This window comes from Salvelinus sp. IW2-2015, linkage group LG15, assembly GCF_002910315.2.
Source record: "Salvelinus sp. IW2-2015 linkage group LG15, ASM291031v2, whole genome shotgun sequence".
NCBI classification, from domain to species: Eukaryota; Metazoa; Chordata; class Actinopteri; order Salmoniformes; family Salmonidae; genus Salvelinus; species Salvelinus sp. IW2-2015.
In genome coordinates, this window is record NC_036855.1 from 36,218,558 (window position 1) to 36,242,862 (window position 24,305).

General features: G+C 42.3%; 1 protein-coding gene across 1 annotated transcript in view; it reads left to right on the top strand.

Moving 5' to 3' along the window:
• oxct1a (3-oxoacid CoA transferase 1a) overlaps positions 1-24,305 on the top strand; it is a 176,996-nt gene that overhangs the window by 81,001 nt on the left and 71,690 nt on the right. The window contains 5 exon segments of the mRNA XM_024001609.2: positions 2,372-2,507; positions 2,666-2,843; positions 3,100-3,141; positions 3,144-3,165; positions 5,647-5,707. Coding sequence (XP_023857377.1) covers positions 2,372-2,507; positions 2,666-2,843; positions 3,100-3,141; positions 3,144-3,165; positions 5,647-5,707 — 439 coding nt within the window.

A 24,305-nucleotide genomic window follows, 5' to 3' on the forward strand; every position in this document is an offset into this window, starting at 1 on the left:
ATCGGTTTGCTCTCTCTGTAGGCTGTGTGTGTGTGTGTGGTGTGTGTGTGTGTGTGTGTGTGTGTGTGTGGTGTGTGTGTGTGTGTGTGTGTGTGTGGTGGTGTGTGTGTGTGTGTGTGTTGTGTTGTGTTGTGTGTGTGTGTGTGTGTGTGTGTGTGTGTGTGTGTGTTGTGGTAACCTGTGTTTCTCTCCCTGCAGGTGGATAACTTTGGGTGGTCTGCTCCTACAGACCAAACAGATCAAGAGGATGATCTCCTCCTATGTGGGAGAGAACATCGAGTTTGAGAGACAATACTGTCTGGGAGCTGAGGTGGAGCTAACGCACAGGTGACACCGCACGCACGCACACACATACCTCCTTGCTTCACTAGTTATACATTTGAGTTATTTGAGGTCATATACATTTGTTGTGGAGGTTTGGAATGTCCAGGTTCAGTGATTTGAATGATCCAATTGATACCATGACCTCTCTCCCCCACGTACCCTAGCAGAGAGGATCAGAGCTGGGGTGCGGGTTTCCTGCCTTCTTCACGGCTACAGGCTACGTACCCTCATCCAGGAGGGCGGCTCCCCCATCAAATAACAAGACGGAACTATCGCCATCGCCAGTGAACAGAGAGAGGTCAGACCCCAGCCTCTACCACCATGTGGTTTCTAGCACCACATTCACCACATCGTGACACACAAGACGCATCTCCTAATGTTATTGCATCAAATTGTTTTTCTCACACACTGTCTGTTTTTCATCACACAATCTGCCTATACTGAAATGGCGCACTAGCCTCTGTAACCACACTCAAAATGCTGTCATCCAGCAGTCTTCTAAGTCCGTCTCTTGAGCTGCTTGCTGTGTTGTTGTTTGCAGGTGCGGGAGTTTAATGGAAGGCACTACATCATGGAGAAGGCCATCACTGGAGACTTTGCTCTGGTCAAGGCTGGAAGGCCGACAAGGCGGAACGTAATCTTCAGGTAGCTACAATACATTCACTCACTCTAACCTGTCTGTCAATCACTTATTTTGGGATAAGGTTACCTGATATCAGGGCAAGCTACTTCCTCTACCCTGAATCATTACACAAAGCATACGCATTATTTACCCCTTAAAAAATTTATGGCTGAAATCCCGCTAACTGGATCGATATGACAACAGCCAGTGAAAGTGCAGGGCGCAATTCAAACAACAGAAAATCTCATAATTAAATTCCTCAAACATACAAGTATTTTACACCATTTTAAAGATAAACTTGTTGTTATCCCACCACAGTGTCCGATTTCAAAAAGGCTATATGACGAAAGCACACCAACGATTATAGTCAGCTAGTCAGCACACCTTCAGCCAGAAATCACAAAAGCAGAAATACAGATAAAATAATCACTAACCTTGATGATTTTCTTCAGATGACACTCATAGGACTTCATGTTACACAATACATGTATGTTTTTATCGATAAGGTTCATATTTATATCCAAAAATCTCAGTTTACATTGGCGCATTATGTTCAGTACATGTTTTGCTTCAAAAACATTCGGTGATTTTGCAGAGAGCACATCAATTTACAGAAATACTCATAATAAACATTATAAAAGATACAAATGTTATGCATGGAATTATAGATCCACTTCTCCTTATTGCAACCGCTGTGTCAGATTTCAAAAAAAACTTTACGGAAAAAGTACACCATGCAATAATCTGAGTACGGGCTCAGACACAAAAACAAGCCATACAGATACCTGCCATGTTGTGAGCCAACAAAGTCAGAAATAGCATTATAATATTCACTTACCTTTTGATGATCTTCATCAGAATGCACTCCCAGGAATCCCAGTTCCACAATAAATGTTTGTTTTGTTCGATAAAGTCCATAATTTATGTCCAAATACCTCCTTTTTGTTCGCCGCGTTTAGTTCACAAATCCAAATTCATGAGGCGCGGCACTAAGTCCAGACGAAAAGTCAAAAATTCCGTTACAGTTTCGTAGAAACATGCAACGATGTATAGAATCAATCTTTAGGTGTTTTTTAACATAAATCTTCAATAATGTTTCAACCGGAGAATTCCTTTGTCTTTAGAAATGCAATGAACGCAGCTAACTCTCACGGGCGTGCGCGAGACTGAGCTCATAGCACTCTGCCAGACCTCTGGTTGAAACAGTCTCATTCTGTAACAACACCGCCACAGTAGCTTATTCACTGAGCCGGAAACAACACCGCCACAGTAGCTTATTCACTGAGCCGGAAACAACACCGCCACAGTAGCTAGACCATGAATAACACAACAAACCTTTATTTTATTTTTTAAATGTGTTGCAATACTGTGTGTGTGTGAGTGCTTAGTAACCTGTGTGTTGTAACTTGTCTTGTCTCCCTGCAGGGTGGATAACTTTGGGTTGGGTCTGCTCCTACAGACCAAACAGATCAAGAGGATGATCTCCTCCTATGTGGGAGAGAACGTGGAGTTTGAGAGGCAGTACCTGTCTGGGGAGCTGGAGGTGGAGCTAACGCCACAGGTGACACGCACGCACGCACACACATACCTCCTTGCTTCACTAGGTTATACATTTGAGTTATTTGAGGTCATATACATTTGTTGTGGAGGTTTGGGAATGTCCAGGTTCAGTGATTTTGAGTAATGATCCAATTGATGACCATGACCTCTCTCCCCCAGGGTACCCTAGCAGAGAGGATCAGAGCTGGGGGTGCGGGTGTTCCTGCCTTCTTCACGGCTACAGGCTACGGTACCCTCATCCAGGAGGGCGGCTCCCCCATCAAATACAACAAGGACGGAACTGATCGCCATCGCCAGTGAACAGAGAGAGAGTCAGACCCCCAGCCTCTACCACCATGTGGTTTCTAGCACCACATTCACCACATCGTGACACAAAGACGCAATCTCCTAATGTTATTGCATCAAATTGTTTTCTCAACCACTGTCTGTTTTCATCCACACAATCTGCCCTATACTGAAAGGCCACTAGCCTCTGTAACCACACTCAAAATGCTGTCATATCCAGCAGTCTTCTAAGTCCGTCTCTTGAGCTGCTTGCTGTGTTGTTGTTTGCAGGTGCGGGAGTTTAATGAAGGCACTACATCATGGAGAAGCCATCACTGGAGACTTTGCTCTGGTCAAGGCCTGGAAGGCCGACAAGCCGGGAACGTAATCTTCAGGTAGCTACCAATACATTCACTCACTCTAACCTGTCTGTCAATCACTTATTTGTGGATAAGGTTACCTGATATCAGGGCAAGCTACTTCCTCCTACCCTTAATCATTACACCAAAGCATAGGCACTTATTTACCCCTTAAAAAACTTCTTATGGCTGAAATCCCGCTAACTGGATCGATATGACAACAGCCAGTGAAAGTGCAGGGCGCCAATTCAAACAACAGAAATCTCATAAATTAAAATTCCTCAAACATACAAGTATTTTACACCATTTTAAAGATAACTGTTGTTAATCCCACCACAGTGTCCGATTTCAAAAAGGCTATATGACGAAAGCACACCAAACGATTATGTTAGGTCAGCACCTAGTCACAGAAAAACACAGCCATTTTTCCAGCCAAAGAGAGGAGTCACAAAAAGCAGAAATAGAGATAAAATGAATCACTAACCTTTGATGATTTTCTTCAGATGACACTCATAGGACTTCATGTTACACAATACATGTATGTTTTATTCGATAAGGTTCATATTTATATCCAAAAATCTCAGTTTACATTGGCGCGTTATGTTCAGTCATGTTTTGCTTCCAAAACATTCGGTGATTTTGCAGAGAGCTACATCAATTTACAGAAATACTCATAATAAACATTGATAAAAGATACAAATGTTATGCATGGAATTATAGATCCACTTCTCCTTATTGCAACCGCTGTGTCAGATTTCAAAAAAAACTTTACGGAAAAAGTACACCATGCAATAATCTGAGTACGGCGCTCAGACACAAAAACAAGCCATACAGATACCTGCCATGTTGTGGAGCCAACAGAAGTCAGAAATAGCATTATAAATATTCACTTACCTTTGATGATCTTCATCAGAATGCACTCCCAGGAATCCCAGTTCCACAATAAATGTTTGTTTTGTTCGATAAAGTCCATAATTTATGTCCAAATACCTCCTTTTTGTTCGCGCGTTTAGTTCACAAATCCAAATTCATGAGGCGCGAGCACTAAGTCCAGACGAAAAGTCAAAAAGTTCCGTTACAGTTCGTAGAAACATGTCAAACGATGTATAGAATCAATCTTTAGGATGTTTTTAACATAAATCTTCAATAATGTTTCAACCGGAGAATTCCTTTGTCTTTAGAAATGCAATGGAACGCAGCTAACTCTCACGGGCGTGCGCRAGACTGAGCTCATAGCACTCTGCCAGACCTCTGGTTGAAACAGYTCTCATTCTGTCCCCCTTCACAGTAGAAGCCTCAAACAAGGTTCTAAAKACTGTTGACATCTAGTGGATGCCTTAGGAAGTGCAATCGGACCAAATTTACACTATCTTGGATAGGCGAAGAGTTGAAAAACTACAAACCTCAGATTTCCCACTTCCTGGTTGGATTTTCTCTCAGGTTTTTGCCTGCCAAATGAGTTCTGTTATACTCACAGACATCATTYAAACAGTTTTAGAAACTTCMGAATGTTTTCTATCYAAATCTACTAATAATATGCCTATCTTAGCTTCTGRGCCTGAGTAGCAGGCAGTTTACTCYGGGCACCTTATTCATCCAAGCTACTCAATACTGCCTYCCAGCCATAAGAAGTTAAGTCTGCTGTCACTAAGACTGTAATGCTGTTGAAGAGACGAGGTGCTTCATTATTTCAAAAAAGCCATCAGCGTAGTATTGAATAAATGTACATTATGTAATACATATCCATTTGACACTAAATATTTACCCAAGCCACTGTGATTTAGGCCACTGCTTGTCCCAGGACAGGTTTAACCCTTTCTAATCACCTAGTGATGTTTCCACAATAAGCAAAACTCCGGGCCTGCAGGTCGCTCTGTGCCATATGGATTGCTGGTAGGATATTAACTTTTAGGCTCAGTGACTGAATTAAGATGTTGACACTAGACAGCTTAAAGAGACTGAACGTTCTCCAGAAAAGCTGTAGAAAATTGAAATTACGTCTGACCGAATGGACTTTTCTTCTTAGTTCCCTTCTCTGTCAGTATGTGAGAAGAACATTCTCTCGGATCGCATAAAAACGGACCCGTATTGTTTTTTTGCCCCTGAATATTTACTCTCCTGTACACTGAAAATAAGTGATAGTRAATGCAATTCAATTGGTCACCACAAGAGCGCAGTATCTACTTTGCAATAAACAATCCCCTTTKGATTTCACAGGCAAAAACAGGCAATGTTGAAAGGATTGTTGCACGGTTCATGATTGCTCTATGTTGATGCTGTAACTCATKTTATAAAACCTTCCCTATCGCGCCGGGCCGAACAACGCCATTTACCCGTGACTGTGTTCATGATACTGCACTGCCTGTTATGCCTTAATGCTTAATTGACCTCTTGTACTTCAATTCCATTACTTCTCTGTGCCTGCTTTCTTGTATTGCTCCCTTGTTGCCTCCCTCATGAATGCTTGTTAGCTAATGTCATCTCTTTCTCTCTCTCTCTCTTTCTCTCTCCATGTAGGAAAACAGCCAGGAACTTCAACCAGCCCATGTGCAAGGCAGCCAAAGTCACCATTGTAGAGGTATGAGCCATGTCCCTGCACGCCAGCCCCCTACCCCCTTACATGTCTATGGCACTGTTCTGCTGTCTTCACCTGTTGTTCAACATTTTCTGATTTGTGACACAGACATTAAGAAATCAGTCATGTGATTTCAGCTGTGTCTGACGAGAGCATGAGNGCTGTCTTCACCTGTTGTTCAACATTTTCTGATTTGTGACACAGACATTAAGAAATCAGTCATGTGATTTCAGCTGTGTCTGACGAGAGCATGAGTACTGGTTGTTTAATAGCTGCGTTATAATGTAATAGCTGTTTCATATCAAATAAGAATTTGTTCTTAACTGACTTGCCTAGTTATATAAAGGTTAAATAAATAAATAAATAAATATCTGGCCCTTTCAGTAGGATGGCCTGATTGAAAGTCTAGATTCTACTAGTTGGCTCAGTCTTCTGGTATTATGTCAACCGCAAGGTACTCGACATAAAGAGTCTGAGTACATGAGTTGGGGGTCACAGAATGTTGTGTGGTCCAGTGATTCCCACGTGGTGGCTTTCAGCCAGTCCTGCAGTCACGGCTAAAAACGGGGTTGTCCTGAGAAACATTTTGTTGGTCAAAAACCTTTAGGTAGGGCACAGTGCGAAAACGTTTAGTAATACTCCTCTAGTAGTCTGGCCTCTCTCTCCATTAGTGTGATACAGACTGGGCTGGGGCTTTGTGTGGTGACGTTACTGCTCTTTCGTTTCTCATAATCAATGTCACATGGTTAATCCTAAAAATTGGTATTAAAATGATACAAATCTGAAAGTTCAAATTCCACTAATGCCAAAGCACCAGCCTCTGCCGTATGGACACATTGATACACTGTGATCCATTGGAGGCTAAAGAAATGAGCGCATGGAACTCAGGGATAGCATAGGCCAATGCAGCAGTAGGCCTATAACGTCCATCATCAACTAAGTAAAATGAATAGGCCAAAAGCCAACAAATTAAAAACAGTAGAAAATATCCTGATGAAAATTCAGGTTCTTTCAATATCATTCACCTCTCTACTCCACCTGTCTGCCTCCCTTTCTATCTGCCTTGACTTGAGCCATCACTACTGAAGTGCAACATTGTATTAAATCCATCAACTGGATCTGGCCTGAAGCTGTTCCTAGTTAACTTGCAACATTGTATCAATAGTATTTTCTGGACCCTCAGAGTTTCCAGCAACAGTGAGCTCAGGGACAGACAGCTGTTTATGCCTAAGGGAAAGATGTTAAGGTATTTTATGACATTTCCACTGGATATATGGGATCATCAGATCATGATATTTTGCTCTTTCACACTGAGGCTTGGTGGTTATTGAGGCCTGGATAGTGTTGGAAAGATTTTTTTAATGTGAGGAACTATTATCATTGAAATGGATGTTAAAAACAGACTTTGTTGACTTACTGTGTGAGGTGAAGAAAAATGTTGTGTTGGAGGTGGTGAGTTAAGACAATCCAACAGGTCAGGTACTTCTATGCATGCTCTCTCAACATTATTAGCACAGAGAAACCAGACATGCTTATTGCTCACATGGAACCCTCCAAACAAAAGACAATAAAATAATTGACCACTCGTAAATGATGGTTATGAAATAAACCAAATCTTGTTTCTCACAAGTGTAGCAGGTTGTGAACTCTCATAGTGAAACAATGAATTTGCAAGAATTGGCGGGAGACAGCTGAGTGCATTCTGGAGAGTTGAGTGCATGCATTCTGTAGAGAGATGAGCCATATCTTGGCTACACCCCCCTCCCCTTCTTCTTGTCTCAACATTTTAAAATATACTCAAGACACATTATCTTTACACATTTTTTAGATGCTTTTCACTGACAGCCGCAACTCATTTATGAGCTTGGCCAATTGCCAAATGGGCTTCCCAAATAGGCATAGGCCTACGTGTTTGTTAGGCATAAGTCATGCTCTCTAGTGAAGTATTTAGAATAATTTTATTTAGACAGGTATAATTATATAATTTTAGGAAAACCTCAACTTACTTGTGTGGAAGCCAGCAGCTGAATAGTGCACTGTGCACACGCCAACTTTACTTTCCAATTCACAAATGGCTGCCTAAAACCAGAGATCAATATACATTACCAGTCAAAAGTTTGGACACACCTACTCATTCCAGGGTTTTTCTTTATTTTTACTATTTTCTACATTGTAGAGTAATAGAGAAGACATCAACACTATGAAATAACACAAATGGAATCATGTAGTAACCAAAAAAGTGTTAAACAAATCAAAATATATTTTATATTTCAGATTCTTCAAAGTAGCCTCCATTTGCCTTGATGACAGCTTTGCACACTCTTGGCATTCTCTCAACCAGCTTCATGAGGTAGTCACCTGGAATGCGTTTCGATTAACAGGTGGGCCTTGTTAAAAGTTAATTTGTGGAATTTATTTCCTTATTAATGCGTTTCAGCTAATCAGTTGTGTTGTGACAAGGTAGGGGTGGTATACAGAAGATAGCCCTATTTGGTAAAATACCAAGTCCATATTATGGCAAGAACAGCTGAAATAAGCAAAGAGAAACGACAGTCCGTCATTTCTTTAAGACACGAAGGTCAGTCAATGCGGAAAATGTCAAGAACTTTGAAAGTTTCAAGTGCAGTCACAAAAACCATCAAGCGCTATGATGAAACTGGCTCTCATGAGGACCGCCACAGGAAGACCCAGAGTTACCTCTGCTGCAGAGCACAAGTTCATTAGAGTTACCAGCCTCAGAAATTGCAACCCAAAGAAATGCTTCATAGTGTTCAAGTAACGGACACATCTCAACATCAACTGTTCAGACTGTGTGAATCAGGCCTTCATAGTCGAATTGCTGCAAAGAAACCACTACTAAAGGACCCCAATAATGATAAGAGACTTGCTTGGGCCAAGAAACACAAGCAATGACATTAGACCGGTGGAAATTTGTCCTTTGGTCTGATGAGTCCAAATTGGAGAGTTTTGGTTTCCAACTGCCGTGTCTTTGTGAGACGCAGAGTAGGTGAATGGATGATCTCCACATGTGTTGTTTCCACCGTGAAGCAGGGAGGTGTGATGGTGTGGGGGTTATTTGCTGGTGACACTGTCAGTGATTTATTTAGAATTCAAGGCACACTTAACCAGCATGGATACCACAGCATTCTGCAGCGATACGCCATCTCATCTGGTTTGTGCTTAGTGGGACTATCATTTGTTTTTCAACAGGACAATGACCCGATACATATCCAGGCTGTGTAAGTGCTCAGCATATGTGGGAACTCCTTCAAGACTGTTGGAAAAGCATTCCAGGTGAAGCTGGTTGAGAGAATGCCAAGAATGAAAAGCTGTCATCAAGGCAAAGGGTGGCTACTTTGAAGAATCTCAAATATAAAATATATTTTGATTTGTTCAACACTTTTTTTGGTTACTACATGATTCCATATGTGTTATTTCATAGTTTTGATGTCTTTACTATTATTCTCAACATAGAAAAYAGAAAAACCCTTAAATGAGTAGGTGTGTCCAAACCTTTGACTGGTAATGACGAGATGCTCATGTCTCCGCCCTAATGGGAGTCATTGTCCCAAAGGTGGGAAGGCAGGCAAAAGCTTAGGTCTGCATATTAAGCCCATAGAAAACCGTTGGGCTAATTCTGGACAGATTTATGTGAGAGTGAGCCCTCTCGTGTCGCCTCTTCCTCTCTGCTGAAACAATCTCACCGTAGAAAGCATCCGAGTGAGCGAAACAGCGCCCCTCTGTCTCACTATATGTAGCCCATGTATCGAATGCTGTCTGGCTAAAAAGAGTATGACATGCTATACTCTTTTTGTCCAGACAGCATCCGATTCATGGGCTACATATAGTGAGACAGAGGGGCGCTGTTTCGCTCACTCGGATGCTTTATCTGAGATTGATGGGTCTTTCTGTTGGCGTGTGTCCCGGTGAAATAAATTGTCAATATTTTATTTGGATGTGCAAGGAAGTACGGTAGGGCAGGCCAGGCCCCATAATGCCCGCCCATAACGCCGGTCCTGTCTCTGGGTCATGTATAGCAGTAAGCTCTGACAACATTGATCAACCCCCATCCCCAGACTGGCTATAAACTCGCTGTCACCCCCGTCTCCAAACTTACGATGGCTGACATGAATCCCCTGCCCCCCACCTTGGGCTCTCTGGTGATATAAACCGTCTTAGTCATAAAATTGAGAAGAAAGTATGTCGGAATAGCTGGGTGCTCTGGGCTGGATTTATGAGCTGGGAGAGAGAAGCGTTTTCCTATATTCCATTAGACACTTTTAATGTACTTCTCTTTTTCAATTAAGCCAAGGCAGACATTAAGGAGATTTATCATGCTATAGAGTGCAGTGAGCTGGAGAGCTGTCTCTATTCAATGCAAGAAGCATATTTTCTAAGTTAAGGAGGTAAAAGAGGTATTTGCAAGGTCAATGAGGCCAGTCCAGTGAAATGCTGAAACTACTGTCTGTATACAAGTACATTTTACAATGGTTTATTCCACCAGGTACTCAAAGTGCATTAGGCTACATTGTATGGAGGGAAACTCCCTTCATTCACTACACAAGTATAGCACTCACCTGGCTTATATATACAGTGGGGAGAACAAGTATTTGAAACACTGCCGATTTTGCAGGTTTTCCTACTTACAAAGCATGTAGAGGTCTGTAATTTTTATTATAGGTAACATTCTAATGTGAGAGACGGAATACAAAATCCAGAAATTACATTGTATGATTTTTAAGTAATTAATTTGCATTTTTATTGCATGACATAAGTATTTGATACATCAGAAAAGCAGAACTTATATTTGGTACAGAACCTTTGTTTGCAATTACAGAGATCATACGTTTCCTGTAGTTTCTTGACCAGGTTTGCACACACTGCGCAGGGATTTTGGCCCCATCCTCCTACAGATCTTCTCAGATCTTCAGGTTTCGGGCTGTCGCTGGCAATTGGACTTCAGCTCCCTCCAAAGATTTTCTATTGGGTTCAGGTCTGGAGACTGGCTAGGCCACTCCAGGACCTTGAATGCTTCTTACGGAGCCATCCTTAGTTGCAATGGTGTGTGCTTGCGTGTCGTTGTCATGCTGGAAGACCCAGCCACGACTCTTCAATGCTCTTACTGAGGGAAGGAGGTTGTTGGCCAAGATCTCGCGATACATGGCCCCATCCATTCCCCTCATACGGTGCAGTCGTCCTGTCCTTTGCAGAAAGCATCCCCAAAGAATGATGTTTCACCTCCATGCTTCACGGTTGGGATGGTGTTCTTGGGGTTGTACTCATACTTCTTCTTCCTCCAAACACGGCGAGTGGAGTTAGACAAAAAGCTCTATTTTTGTCTCATCAGACCACATGACCTTCTCCCATTCTCCTCTGGATCATCCAGATGGTCATTGGCAAACTTCAGACGGGCCTGGACATGCACTGGCTTAAGCAGGGGGACTTGCGTGCGCTGCAGGATTTTAATCCATGACGGCGTAGTGTGTTCTAATGGTTTTCTTTGAGACTGTGGTCCCAGCTCTCTTCAGGTCATTGACCAGGTCTTGCCGTGTAGTTCTGGCTGATCCCTCACTCTCTATGATCATTGATGCCCCACGAGGTGAAATCTTGCATGGAGCCCCAGACCGAGGGTGATTGACCGTCATCTTGAACTTCTTCCATTTTCTAATATTGCGCCAACAGTTGTTTCCTTCTCACCAAGCTGCTTGCTATTGTCCTGTAGCCCTCCCAGCCTTGTGCAGGTCTACAATTTTATCCCTGATGTCCTTACACAGCTCTCTGGTCTTGGCCATTGTGGAGAGGTTGGAGTCTGTTTGATTGAGTGTTGTGGACAGGTGTCTTTTATACGGTAACGAGTTCAAACAGGTGCAGTTAATACAGGTAATGAGTGGAGAACAGGAGGGCTTCTAAAGAAAAACTAACAGGTCTGTGAGAGCCGGAATTCTTACTGGTTGGTAGGTGATCAAATACTTATGTCATGCAATAAATTCAAATTAATTATTTAAAAATCATACAATGTGATTTTCTGGATTTTTGTTTTAGATTCCGTCTCTCACAGTTGAAGTGTACCTATGATAAAAATGACAGACCTCTACATGCTTTGTAAGTAGGAAAACCTGCAAAATCGGCAGTGTATCAATACTTGTTCTCCAACTGTATATGTTGATGCTTTGTCAATGTGTGTTTGTTATATGGTGTGGCGACGCATGTGCATGTGTGTTCTCTTGAGTCCCTGATAAATACACCCGTTGAGTTGAGCGGGAGAAGAGGAGAGATTCAGGCTGCTGGGACGTAATTGCATGTTTAATCATGGACTGTCAGCTTCAACTTTGGCGTCTCAACCATCTGTCCAGAGTGTCTGTCTGAGCTGACGGACCTGGACAACATCTGATCAGAACTACTTTACTACTATACTGGTGTTATTGACCCCATGCTGTGGCTGATGTGGCACACTCAGTCAGATTATTATGACTTTATTATTATGGACTTTTTATCGAATTGAAGTAGGAAATGTCTCTCTCACACATTATTTCTCTATCACTGAAGAGAACGATACAGTCCACCACAGGTCCCTATGTGGACACACACACGCACAAAATTTTCTTCAAGTTTATTAAGATTCTCAGGGGTTTGGCATGGGGAAACATATGTTAACATTGCCAAAGCAAGTGAGGTAGATAATATACAAAAGTGAAATAAACAATACAAATTTACAGTAAACATTACACTCACACAAGTTTCAAAAGAATAAAAACATTACAAATGTCATATTATGTATATATACAGTGTTGTAACGATGTAGAAATGGTTAAAGTACAAAAGGGAAAATAAATAAGCATAAATATGGGTTGTATTACAATGGTGTTTGTTCTTCACTAGTTGACCTTTTCTTGTGGCAACAGGTCACAAATCTTGCTGCAGTGATGGCACACTGTGGTATTTCACCCAGTAGATATGGGTGTTTATCATAATYGGGTTTGTTTTCGAATTCTTTGTKGATCTGTGTAATCTGAGGGAAATATGTGTTTCTAATATGGTCATACATTGGGCAGTAGGTTAGGAAGTGCAGCTCAGTTTCCAYCTCATTTTATGGGCAGTGTGCACATAGCCTGTCTTCTCTTGAGAGCCAAGTCTGCCTACGGCGGCCTTTCGCAATAGCAAGGCTATGCTCACTGAGTCTGTACATAGTCAAAGCTTTCCTTAAGTTTGGGTCAGTCACAGTGGTCAGGTATTATGCCACTGTGTATTCTCTGTTTAGTGCCAAATAGCATTCTAGTTTGCGCTGTTTTTTTGTTAATTCTTTCCAATGTGTCAAGTAATTATCTTTTAGTTTTCTCATGATTTGGTTGGGTCTAATTGTGTTGCTGTCCTGGGGCTCTGTGGGGTGTGTTTTTGTGTTTGTGAACAGAGCCCCAGGACCAGCTTGCTTAGGGGACTCTTCTCCAGGTTCATCTCTCTGTAGGTGATGGCTTTGTTATGGAAGGTTTGGGAATCGCTTCCTTTTAGGTGGTTGTTGAATTTAACGGCTCTTTTCTGGATTTTGATAATTAGCTGGTATCGGCCTAATTCTGCTCTCTATCCATTATTTGGTGTTCTACGTTGTACACTGAGGGTATTTTTGCAGAATTCTGCATGCAGTCTCAATTTGGTGTTTGTGCCATTTTGTGTATTCTTGGTTGGTGAGCGGACCCCAGACCTCACAACCATAAAGGGCAATGGGTTCTATAACTGATTCAAGTAATTTTAGCCAGATCCTAATTGGTATGTTGAAATTTATGTTCCTTTTGATGGCATAGAATGCCCTTCTTGCCTTATCTCTCAGATCGTTCACAGYTTTGTGGAAGTTACCTGTGGCGCTGATGTTTAGGCCAAGGTATGTATCGTTTTTTTGTGTGCTCTAGGGCAACGGTGTCTAGATGGAATTTGTATTTGTGGTACTGGCGACTGGACCTTTTTTGGAACACCATTATTTTGGTCTTACTGAGATTTACTGTCAGTGCCCAGGTCTGGCAGTATCTGTGCAGAATATCTAGGTGCTGCTGGGGCTTAAGCTGCATCCCTGTCTCACCCCACAGCCCTGTGGGAAGAAATATGTGTGTTTTTTGCCTATTTTAACCGTACACTTGTTGTTTGTGTACATAGATTTTATAATGTTGTATGTTTTTCCCCCAACACCACTTTCCGTCAATTTGTAGAGCAGACCCTCATGCCAAATTGAGTCGAAGGCTTTTTTTGAAACCAGCAAAGCATGAGAAGACTTTGCCTTTGTTTTGGTTTGTTTGTTTGTCAATTAGGGTGTGCAGGGTGAATACGTTGTCTGTTGTACGGTAATTTGGTAAAAAGCCAGTTTGACATTTGCTCAGTACATTGTTTTCACTGAGGAAATGTACGAGTCTGCTGTTAATKATAATGCAGAGGATTTTCCCAAGGTTGCTGTTGACACATATCCCTCGGTAGTTATTGGGGTCAAATTTGTCTCCACTTTTGGGGATTGGGTTGATCAGTCCTTGGTTCCAAATATTGGGGAAGATGCCAGAGCTAAGGATGATTTTAAAGAGTTTTAGTATAGCCAATTGGAATTAGTTTTTTGGATCATTTCATTGAGGATACCATCAACACCACATGCCTTTTTGGGTTGGAGGGTTTTTATTTTGTCCTGTAGCTCATTCAAGGTAATTGGAGAATCCAGTGGGTTCTGGTAGTTTTTAATAGTTGATTCTAAGATTTGTATTTGATCATGTATATGTTTTTGCTGTTTGTTCTTTGTTATAGAGCCAAAAAATATTGGAGAAGTGGTTTACCCATACATCTCCATTTTTGATAGATAATTCTTCGTGTTGTTAGTTTTGTGTTTTTTCCAATTTTCCCAGAAGTGGTTAGAGTCTATGGATTCTTCAATTACATTGAGCTGATTTTTGACGTGCTGTTCCTTCTTTTTCCGTAGTGTATTTCTGTATTGTTTTAGTGATTCACCATAGTGAAGGCGTAGACTCAGGTTTTCCGGGTCTCTATGTTTTTGGTTGGACAGGTTTCTCAATTTCTTTCTTAGATCTTTGCATTCTTCATCAAACCTTTTGTCATTGTTGTTAATTTTCTTCGGTTTTCTATTTGAGATTTTCTAGATTTGATAGGGAAGCTGAGAGGTCAAATATACTGTTAAGATTTTCTACTGCCAAGTTTACACCTTCACTATTACAGTGGAACGTTTTACCCAGGAAGTTGTCTAAAAGGGATTGAATATGTTGTTGCCTAATTGTTTTTTGGTAGGTTYCCAAACTGCATTCCTTCCATTTATAGCATTTCTTAATGTTACTCAGTTCCTTTGGCTTTGATGCCTCATGATTGAGTATTGCTCTGTTCAAGTAGACTGTGATTTTGCTGTGGTCTGATAGGGGTGTCAGTGGGGTGACTGTGAACGCTCTGAGAGACTCTGGGTTGAGGTCAGTGATAAAGTAGTCTATAGTACTACTGCCAAGAGATGAGCTATAGGTCTACCTACCATAGGAGTCCCCTCGAAGCCTACCATTGACTATGTACATACCCAGCGTGCGACAGAGCTGCAGGAGTTGTGCCCCGTTTTTGTTGGTTATGTTGTCATAGTTGTGCCTAGGGGGGCATATGGGGGAGGGAATGCTGTCACCTGCAGGCAGGTGTTTGTCCGGTTCTGTGGGTCGCCACAGACTAGTACATGGTCCCGTGTGGCTCAGTTGGTAGAGCATGGCGCTTGCAACGCCAGGGTTGTGGGTTCATTCCCCACGGGGGGACCAGGATGAATATGTATGAACTTTCCAATTTGTAAGTCGCTCTGGATAAGAGCGTCTGCTAAATGACTTAAATGTTAAATGTAAATGTCCCTGGGCGTGGAACTGATTGATTTCCCCCTCCAGGATGGAGAAGCTGTCTTCATTAAAGTATGGGGATTCTAGTGGGGGGATATAGGTAGCACACAGGAGGACATTTTTCTCTGTTAAGAGAATTTCCTTTTGAATTTTTAGCCAAATGTAAAATGTTCTTGTTTTGATTAATGGAGTGAGTTAGGTCTGCTCTATACCAAATTAGCATACCCCCTGAGTCCCTTCCCTGTTTCACACCTGGTAGTTTGATGGATGGGACTACCAGCTCTCTGTAACCTAGAGGGCAACCAGTGGGTCCGTCTCCTCTATACCAGGTTTCTTGCAGGATGACAATGTTTATATTACCGATTTTCTCTCACTCACTCACTCACTCACTCACTCACTCACTCACTCAGTCACTCACTCAGAAAGTGCAAACAAATAGGCCTCAGTGTTTCCCCTATATTAATTTAGCAGCGGCGGGCAACTGAAACACTGGGCCTACAGGTTGATGGATGAATGGTTGATCTGGAATGCAAACCGATAGTAAAGTGTGGCTTGTGCAATATTTTTTCTCAGTCTAATGAATCAAGCTTGATGGCAACTGTTGTTCAGGGGACTTGGTCATCAAGCTTGGTTGTAAAACGTTATTGCACATGCCACATTTTATGGAGTGCAGGTCAAATGCTCTAAATTCATGACACCTAAATGGTATTTATGTCAATRCTTTTTACGAACTAATTTGACGCAGAACGACTGTGGCAGGGAGGAACACCCTAGAGAGGAAAAAGAGGGAAGGGAATTGCATTTAAAGCAAGGTCAGAAAGGAGTTCAATTATTTTGAAAAGGGGATATGATATCTTAGTTAGACTAAAGAAATGTTACTGTAGGTAGCCTATTTTAAATTGTTGTCACGTCTCAATTAATGAATAGTTTCTAACGTAACACACTTCCCAAACATCCTTTGAAATCAGATTATGAACAGAAACAGAGTTTGAAATTTGCATCCAACTCCTTAATTAATCGCCATTAAACRTCAGGTATAACATTTTCCCTGACGCCCAAACCAGGGTGCACAAAATACATTTCAGCAGTAAGCTTTACATTTCTTACTTGTTAGCTCTTTTTAATTTACTTTAATTCAGAAGTGCCTTTCAAACAGACATCTGCATATCAAATAAATGCTTCTATCCACTCGATTGTCTAAGTGGCACTGAAGCCAAGCATAGACATATCAAACAGTATTCTCACGTGTAATGGGAGTAGCGCTTCTAAAAAATGTCTTCTTCACACACAAGGAATAGCTATCATAGAGAGTCACCACGGTCCCGTGTGGCTCAGTTGGTAGAGCATGGAGCTTGCAACGCCAGGGCTGTGGGTTCGATTCCCACGGGGGGACCAGTACAAAAATCTATGCACTCACTACTGTTAGTGCTGTGGATAAGAGTGTCTGCTAAACGACTCATGTAAATGTACCACCAGAGTTCTTAAACACTCTAAAATACTCTCATGAGTAGAACTGAGAATGAGTAGAACTGATATTCCCATTCAAAGCAAGTGCTGTCATGGGTGCACCCAATAATGATTTAGGATAGAAATTGTAATGAAAATATGTTTGGAATTTAGCCTCTCTTGTCTATTTAGACTGTAACACCACCATACTCTGTCAATTTGTTTGCATAAAGCGACACATTCAATATGAGGCACAAGTCTTAACGCTTTCCCCCTGTGTTAACTTTGTGACCGGAAAATGACCATATCCTCATGAACCACTTTTTATGGCGACTCCTTTTCATGGTGCCAATGCACATGAACATTATCTATGAAATTGAGGCAATATAGCAGGCGCCTTATATCGCCATAGCCACTAAGACCCTTTTATCTCTGATAGGGAAACAATTATGGCCTCACTGAAGATAAGTTCATCTTTGGAATTCGGAACATGTTCTGCCTTCAATCTGGGGTGTTGTGGGTATTGATCTGGTGGCATTCTACTAAATGCTTCCTGGGTTGAGCAGTGTGTTGGAATAGGTCAGGTGTTGGAGTGGCCCCGGTAATAATGTATGTATGACTCTGACCCCCAGCGACAGACAGCACAGCACAGCAGACAGACAGACCGACCAGTGTGCCTCAGTGGAGGACCCACTCTGCATGCACCCCTGTTAGTCCATAGTGTGTGTGTGTGTGTGTGTGTGTGTGTGTGTGTGTGTGTGTGCATCGGCACATGCGTGCTCTTCTACATTCTTATATGCAATTTAAATGAATTAGGCTATACATTGACTGCGTAGACATAACGGGTCTCTGCGTAGACAAATAGTGAGAAGGTCATTCTGAAGATATCGATGTGTCTGTGGAGAGAATGTTGAGGGTTATTTACTCAAGTATCTATGGAGAACAAATGTGGGTATTGAAACCGACAGGGGAAAGATTGCAGCAAGTGTGCTTTAATTGCAAAAAGATACAAAGGGAAAAGGGGGCTGAATTCGAAAGTGTTTCTTTCAATGCATTATTAAGACTTTATTTATCCCACAAGGGGCCATAGGTTATCTGCAGAGGCAGAGTATCTCAGGATGGTGTTCATATTGGACAGGGATGCTGATGAGTAAACTAGATTTGTTTCATAATAAAACACAAAAAAAATTACGTTATAGGAGCACGATACTACCATGTATGACATGACAATGATAGTGATTGTAGTTGGCTGAAACACATAAGAGATCCGGGACCAGGCTATGAAACTATGTAGGCTGTCTGCTCTCTTCCAAAATCATGGGCATTAATATGGAGTTGGTTYCCCCTTTGCTGCTATAACAGCCTCCACTCTTCTGTGAAGGCTTTCYACTAGATGTTGGAACATTGCTGCAGGGACTTGCTTCAATTCAGCCACAAGCGCATTAGTGAGGTTGGGTACTGATGTTGGGCGATTAGGCCTGGCTCGCAGTCGGCTTTCCAATTCATCCCAAAGGAGTTTGATGGGGTTGAGGTCAGGGATCTGTGCAGGCCAGTCAAGTTTTTCCACACCGATCTCGACAAACCAWTTCTGTATGGACCTCACTTTGTGCACGGGGGCATTGTCAYGCTGAAACAGGAAAGGGCCTTCCCGAAACTGTTGCCACAAAGTTGGAAGMACAGAATCATATAGAATTGCATTGTATGCTGTAGCGTTAAGATTTCCCTTCACTGGAACGAAGAGGACTGAACCATGAAAAACAGCGCCAGACCATTTTTCCTCCATCAGATTTTACAGTTGGMACTATGCATTGGGGCAGGTAGCGTTCGCCTGGCATCTGCCAAGCCCAGATTCGTCTGTTGGACTGAGCATGATTCATCACTTCAGAGAACACGTTTCCACTGATCCAGAGTCCAATGGCGAAGAGCTTTACACCATTCCAGCGGACACTTGGTATTACTTATGGTGATCTTAGGCTTGTGTGCAGCTGCTCGGCCATGGAAATCAGTTTCATTAAGCTCCCGACGAACAGTTATTGTGCTGACGTTGCTTCCAGAGGCAGTTTGGAATTCGGTAGGGAGTGTGGCAACAGAGGGCAGACTACTTTTACGCGCTATGTGCTTCAGCACTTGGCGGTCCCTTTCTGTGAGCTTGTGTGGCCTACCACTTCGCGGCTGAGCCGTTGCTGCTCAAAAAGACGTTTCCACTTCACAATAACAGATCTTGCAGTTGACCGGGGCATCTCTAGCAGGGCAGAAATTTGACGAACTGACTTGTTGGAAAGGTGGCATACTGGCATAAAGTCATTTTCCTACATTTTCCTACATGGCTAAGCTATTTGTGACCGTGTTGTTGAAGATGGATCTTACCACTGTGCTCCCGACTTATGTCACACTTCAATGAAAACAGTATTGAATGACACTCATCCTCAACTCAACCTCAGATATAGGCTAATACACTAGCTTGACTTATCCCCCAGTCTTCTAAAGGTGGTGGAACTAGCTAAAGGTTTTACTGGTAAAATAATTTAAAAAGTAGGCAACTTTCTCATTCTCTTAGGAGATGGATAGAATGCTTTGAAAATGACGGAATAATTGCAGGCCACCCTGGTTGCTAGGCAACGAGTCTATGCTGGGCTCCATTGTGGAACGTTCCGTAGCACACATCTCTGTCTCTTGTCCCCTTATCACAGGTACAATCATCATGTCCAATGGATTGTGGGCTGTAATGCAAAGGTTGTTCAATTAACCTAGAGTCAATTGACGCGCCGCTGCGTCAATCTTAAGTAACATAATTGAAAAAATCCCCATCAAAATCTGTCTGTTTAAGCTAGAGATATGTTTTTTTGTTGTTGCGTGGGCTGCGTCTCCAACCAAGGTGGAAGGTGGCCGAGTTGCAGCTGTGTTTGTCAGACGATGAGACATCCCGAAAGTCGGTCTTCTCATGAAAACGTCTGTAGCGTCCGAACCGTTTGGGCTACAAACTAATGTGACTCCACTGTGGAAAGGGGAGATTCTCCGTTTTGCTCTACAACCCCCACAAGTGTCACTGAACTTGTCTGAAGGAAACGGTATAAACATTTTTATGGAGGTAGTTTTGTGCCTACCAAAAAATAGGTTTAAATATGTGTAAAGAAAATATACATGTATATACAAATATTTCCTGAGCTTTCTTATATACAGTGATTTGGAAAGTATTCAGACCCCTTGACATTTCCCACATTTTGTTATGTTACAGCCTTCTTCTAAAATGGATTAAATCGTTTTTTCCCCCTCATCAATCTACACACAATACCCCATAATGACAAAGAAAAAAATGTTTTTAGACATTTTTGCACATTTATAAAAAATATAAAAAYTGAAATGTCACTTTTACATTAGTATTCAGGCAGCGATTACAGCCTCGGGTCTTCTCGGGTATGATGCTACAAGCTTGGCCCAGCTGTATTTGGGGAGTTTCTCCCATTCTTCTCTGCAGTTCCTCTCAAGCTCTGTCAGGTTGGATGGGGAGCGTCGCTGCACAGCTATTTTTAGGTCTCTTCAAAGATGTTAGATCAGGTTCAAGTCTGGGCTCTGGCTGGGCCACTCAAGGACATTCAGAGCATTGTCTTGGCTGTGTGCTTATGGTTGTTGTCCTGTTGAAAGGTGAACCTTCGCCCCAGTCTGAGGTCCTGAGCACTCTGGAGCAGGTTTTCATCAAGGATCTCTCTGTACTTTGCTCCAGTCGTCTTTCCCTCCATCCTGACTCGTCTCCAAGTTCCTGCTGCTGAAAAACATCCCCACAGCATGATGCTGCCACAACCTTGCTTCACCGTAGGGATGGAGCCAGGTTCCTCCAGATGTGACGCTTGGCATTCAGGCCAAAGACTTCAATCTTGGTTTCATCAGACCTGAGACTCTTGTTCCTCATGGTCTGAGAGTCCTTTAGATGCCTTTTGGCAAACTCCAAGCGGGCTGTCATGTGCCTTTTCCTGAGGAGTGGCTTCTGTCTGGCCACTCTACCATAAAGACCTGATTGGTGGAGTGCTGCAGAGATGGTTGTCCTTCTGGAAGTTTCTCCCATCTCCGCAGAGGAACTCTGGAGCTCTGTCAGAGTGACCATCGGGTTCTTGGTCACCCCCCTAACCTAGGCCCTTCTCCCCCGATTGCTCAGTTTGGTCATGCAGCCAGCTCTAGGAAGAGTCTTGGTGGTTCCAAACTTCTTTCATTTAAGAATGATGGAGGCCACTGTGTTCTTGGGGACCTTCAATGCTGCAGAAATGTTTTTGTACCCTTCCCCAGATCTGTGCCTGGACACAATCCGGTCTCGGTGCTCTACGGGCAATTCTTTCGACCTCATGCATCCTGTTTGCAGTAGGACACTAAAGTAAAACTGAAAAAAATGTGTTAAAGAAATTAACATTATGTCCTGAATATAAAGTTTTATGCTTGGGGAAAATCCAACACAAAAAAATCACTGAGTGCCACTCTTCATATTTTATAGCATGGTGGTGGCTGCATCATGTTATGGGTATGCTTGTCATCGGCAAGGACTAGGGAGTTTTTTTTAGGATAACAAGAAATGGAATAAAGCTAAGCACAGGCAAATTCCTAGAAAACCTGGTTCAGTCTCCTTTCCAACAGACACTTGTATACAAATGCACCTTTCAGCTGGACAATAACCCAAAACACAAGGCCAAATATACACTGGAGTTGCTTACCAAGACGACATAGTTAGTGGCCTAGTTACGGTTTTGACTTAAATCGGCTTGAAAATCTATGGCAACACTTGAAAATGGCTGTCTACCAATGATCAACAACCAACTCGACAGAGCTTGAAGAATTATAAAAGGAATAATGTGCAAATATTGTACAATCCAGGTGTGCAAAGCTCTTACAGACTTACCCATAAATACTCACAGCTGTAATCGTTGCCAAAGATGTTTCTACATAAGTATTCACACCCCTGAGTCAATATTATGTAAATTCAATATTTATGTATTTCACTTTATCATTATGGGATATTGTGTGTAGATGGTTGAGATTTCTTTTTGAAATCCTTTTTGAATTCAGGCTGTAACACAACAACATGTGAAATAAGTCAAGGGGCATGACTACTTTCTGAAGGCACTGTATGTGCAGGAAATGTATGCTTTCAGAGAAAATAGTTGGTGACCCCTCTAAAACAGCAAGAGAAAGAAGTAAAATTCTGTGTATGGGTGAATAGTGTGTCTGTGATTGTAAGACTTCAGTGCCTTCGTTGAATGTTGTGGGTAGTGTGTATGATGGAGAGACTTGTAAAGCTGTTCCACTTCAAGAACATATTCAGTACTTTATAACATCAGTCCTCTATAATGCCCTATTGGAGGAACTATATACAGTATAGGGTATAACAGAGGTATAAATAGGGTTTCCACGAGTTCATCTGACTCTGAGGAAGTATATGAAGGGCCAAAATATCCCTTTAAATTGTCTGCAAATATTGTTTTTATTGTGTTGTATTTGTAAATGTGTCACGCCCTGGCCTTAGTATTCTTTGTTTTCTGTATTTTTTAGTTAGGTCAGGGTGTGACAGGGGAGATGTTTTGTGTTTTGTCTCGTATTTGGGTGGTTGTGTTGTATAGGTTTTTTTTGTTGAGTGTATGGGTTTGGGTTCAGTAGAGAGGTTTAGGAAAGTCTATGGTTGCCTGGTTTGGTTCTCAATCAGAGACAGCTGTTTATTGTTGTCTCTGATTGGGAGCCATATTTAAGGCAGCCATGGGCTTTAGGTGATTGTGGGTATTTGTCTATGTTGAACGTTAGTAGCTTGTGTGTGCACTTTCGTTTATAGCTTCACGGTCGTTTGTTTTGTTTTGTTAGTTTTGTTGTAAGAGTGTTTCGTTTCGTGTTACGTCTTCATCAAAATAAAAGGAAGATGTATTTCTCACACGCTGCGCCTTGGTCTCCTCACTACGACGATCGTGACAAAATGTTGTACATTTGTATGATTTGTGTTCACGCAGGGCTCCCTTGGAAAAGAGGCCTTGGTCTCAATGGGGTTTCCCTGCTAAAATAAAGGTTAACAAAATGTTCACTGCTTCCAATCATGCCTCATTGACATTGTCTGGACCATGCAATGTTCCCGTTGACCACTGGTAGCTGAGCTAGCGTACATATTGAAAACCAGTACACTACTCGTTCAATCCTACTCCTTGTAGCAAAGTTAGCCAAAACCTGAAGAGAAGGCTCACCTTGTGGTGACCTCACACCTCTTTTTTTCCAGTGGTACATTTTCTCCAGAGCAATCTGAGGTAATTGCAGGAATCGCAGAAAATTGCAGGTAATAACAGTGGTCACATTTGCATAAAAGCTTTCCGATACTCACTGCGAGAGACTATTGACTTTTTGTTGTCTGTCTCTGTGTGAATGTGCGTGCACTGGCCCTTTTGTGTGTATGCTCACCTCTGAACTACTACTCACCAGAATCCGTGGCACAGCTCACCTGCTTGCCTACACACATGAATGGCTGTAGCATAGCATAGCATAGCTATAGCATAGCGTCCTAATGGAGCTAGTGATCTCAGACAGGCAGGTGGGACTCCCTGCCTGCATGTTCAGATCTACTGGTACATACTGAACATAACGTCTAGGATGTTTTGCATTTATTCTATTTATTGTCTGGTGCAACGAGCTATCATACAAAGAGCTGTTTAACTATGAAATACATTCTAATAATAGTTGTCTAATATATGGAATAGTTTCAGGAGACTCTGGGTTGAGTTGAGAAATTGGCTACAGCAGATTTGAATTCAAACTGATTTGTTCAATTTAGTCTGACTGGCTGGAGGTAATTGAGTTCATTACTTTCGCAGAGCCAGGCCTTCTGGGCTGGTGTTGTGTTAGTTTTTGCAGCCCGACCCTATTTGTGCCTACTTCCTTATTCCACTCCATTATTTCATCCCAGTGCACCAACCAAGACAACAGAACATAACACACCAGGAAACTGTGTCATTTTTTTCTCTCAAACAAAGTACACACACACACATTCTGAAGTAACAGGCCTTCAACTAAGAGAGCTTGTTGGAAACAGACTGCTTGTGATGTCAATATTCGGCTGTTTCCCAGGTCAGTGGAATCAAGCCTGAGACCTGACTGTGGCAAAGAGTCCACACACGCATGCATACACACAGACACAGAGGGAGATGGAGTGGCTATGAATAAGTTGGATTCTAAGGGTCGCTGTCATCCTCATGCTCCATCGCCCGCAGCCAGACTGACCCCTACCCTCGCCGACACGCCTCAACACACTCGCTCACACACATTCTCTCTCTCTCTCTCTCTCTCTCTCTCTCTCTCTCTCT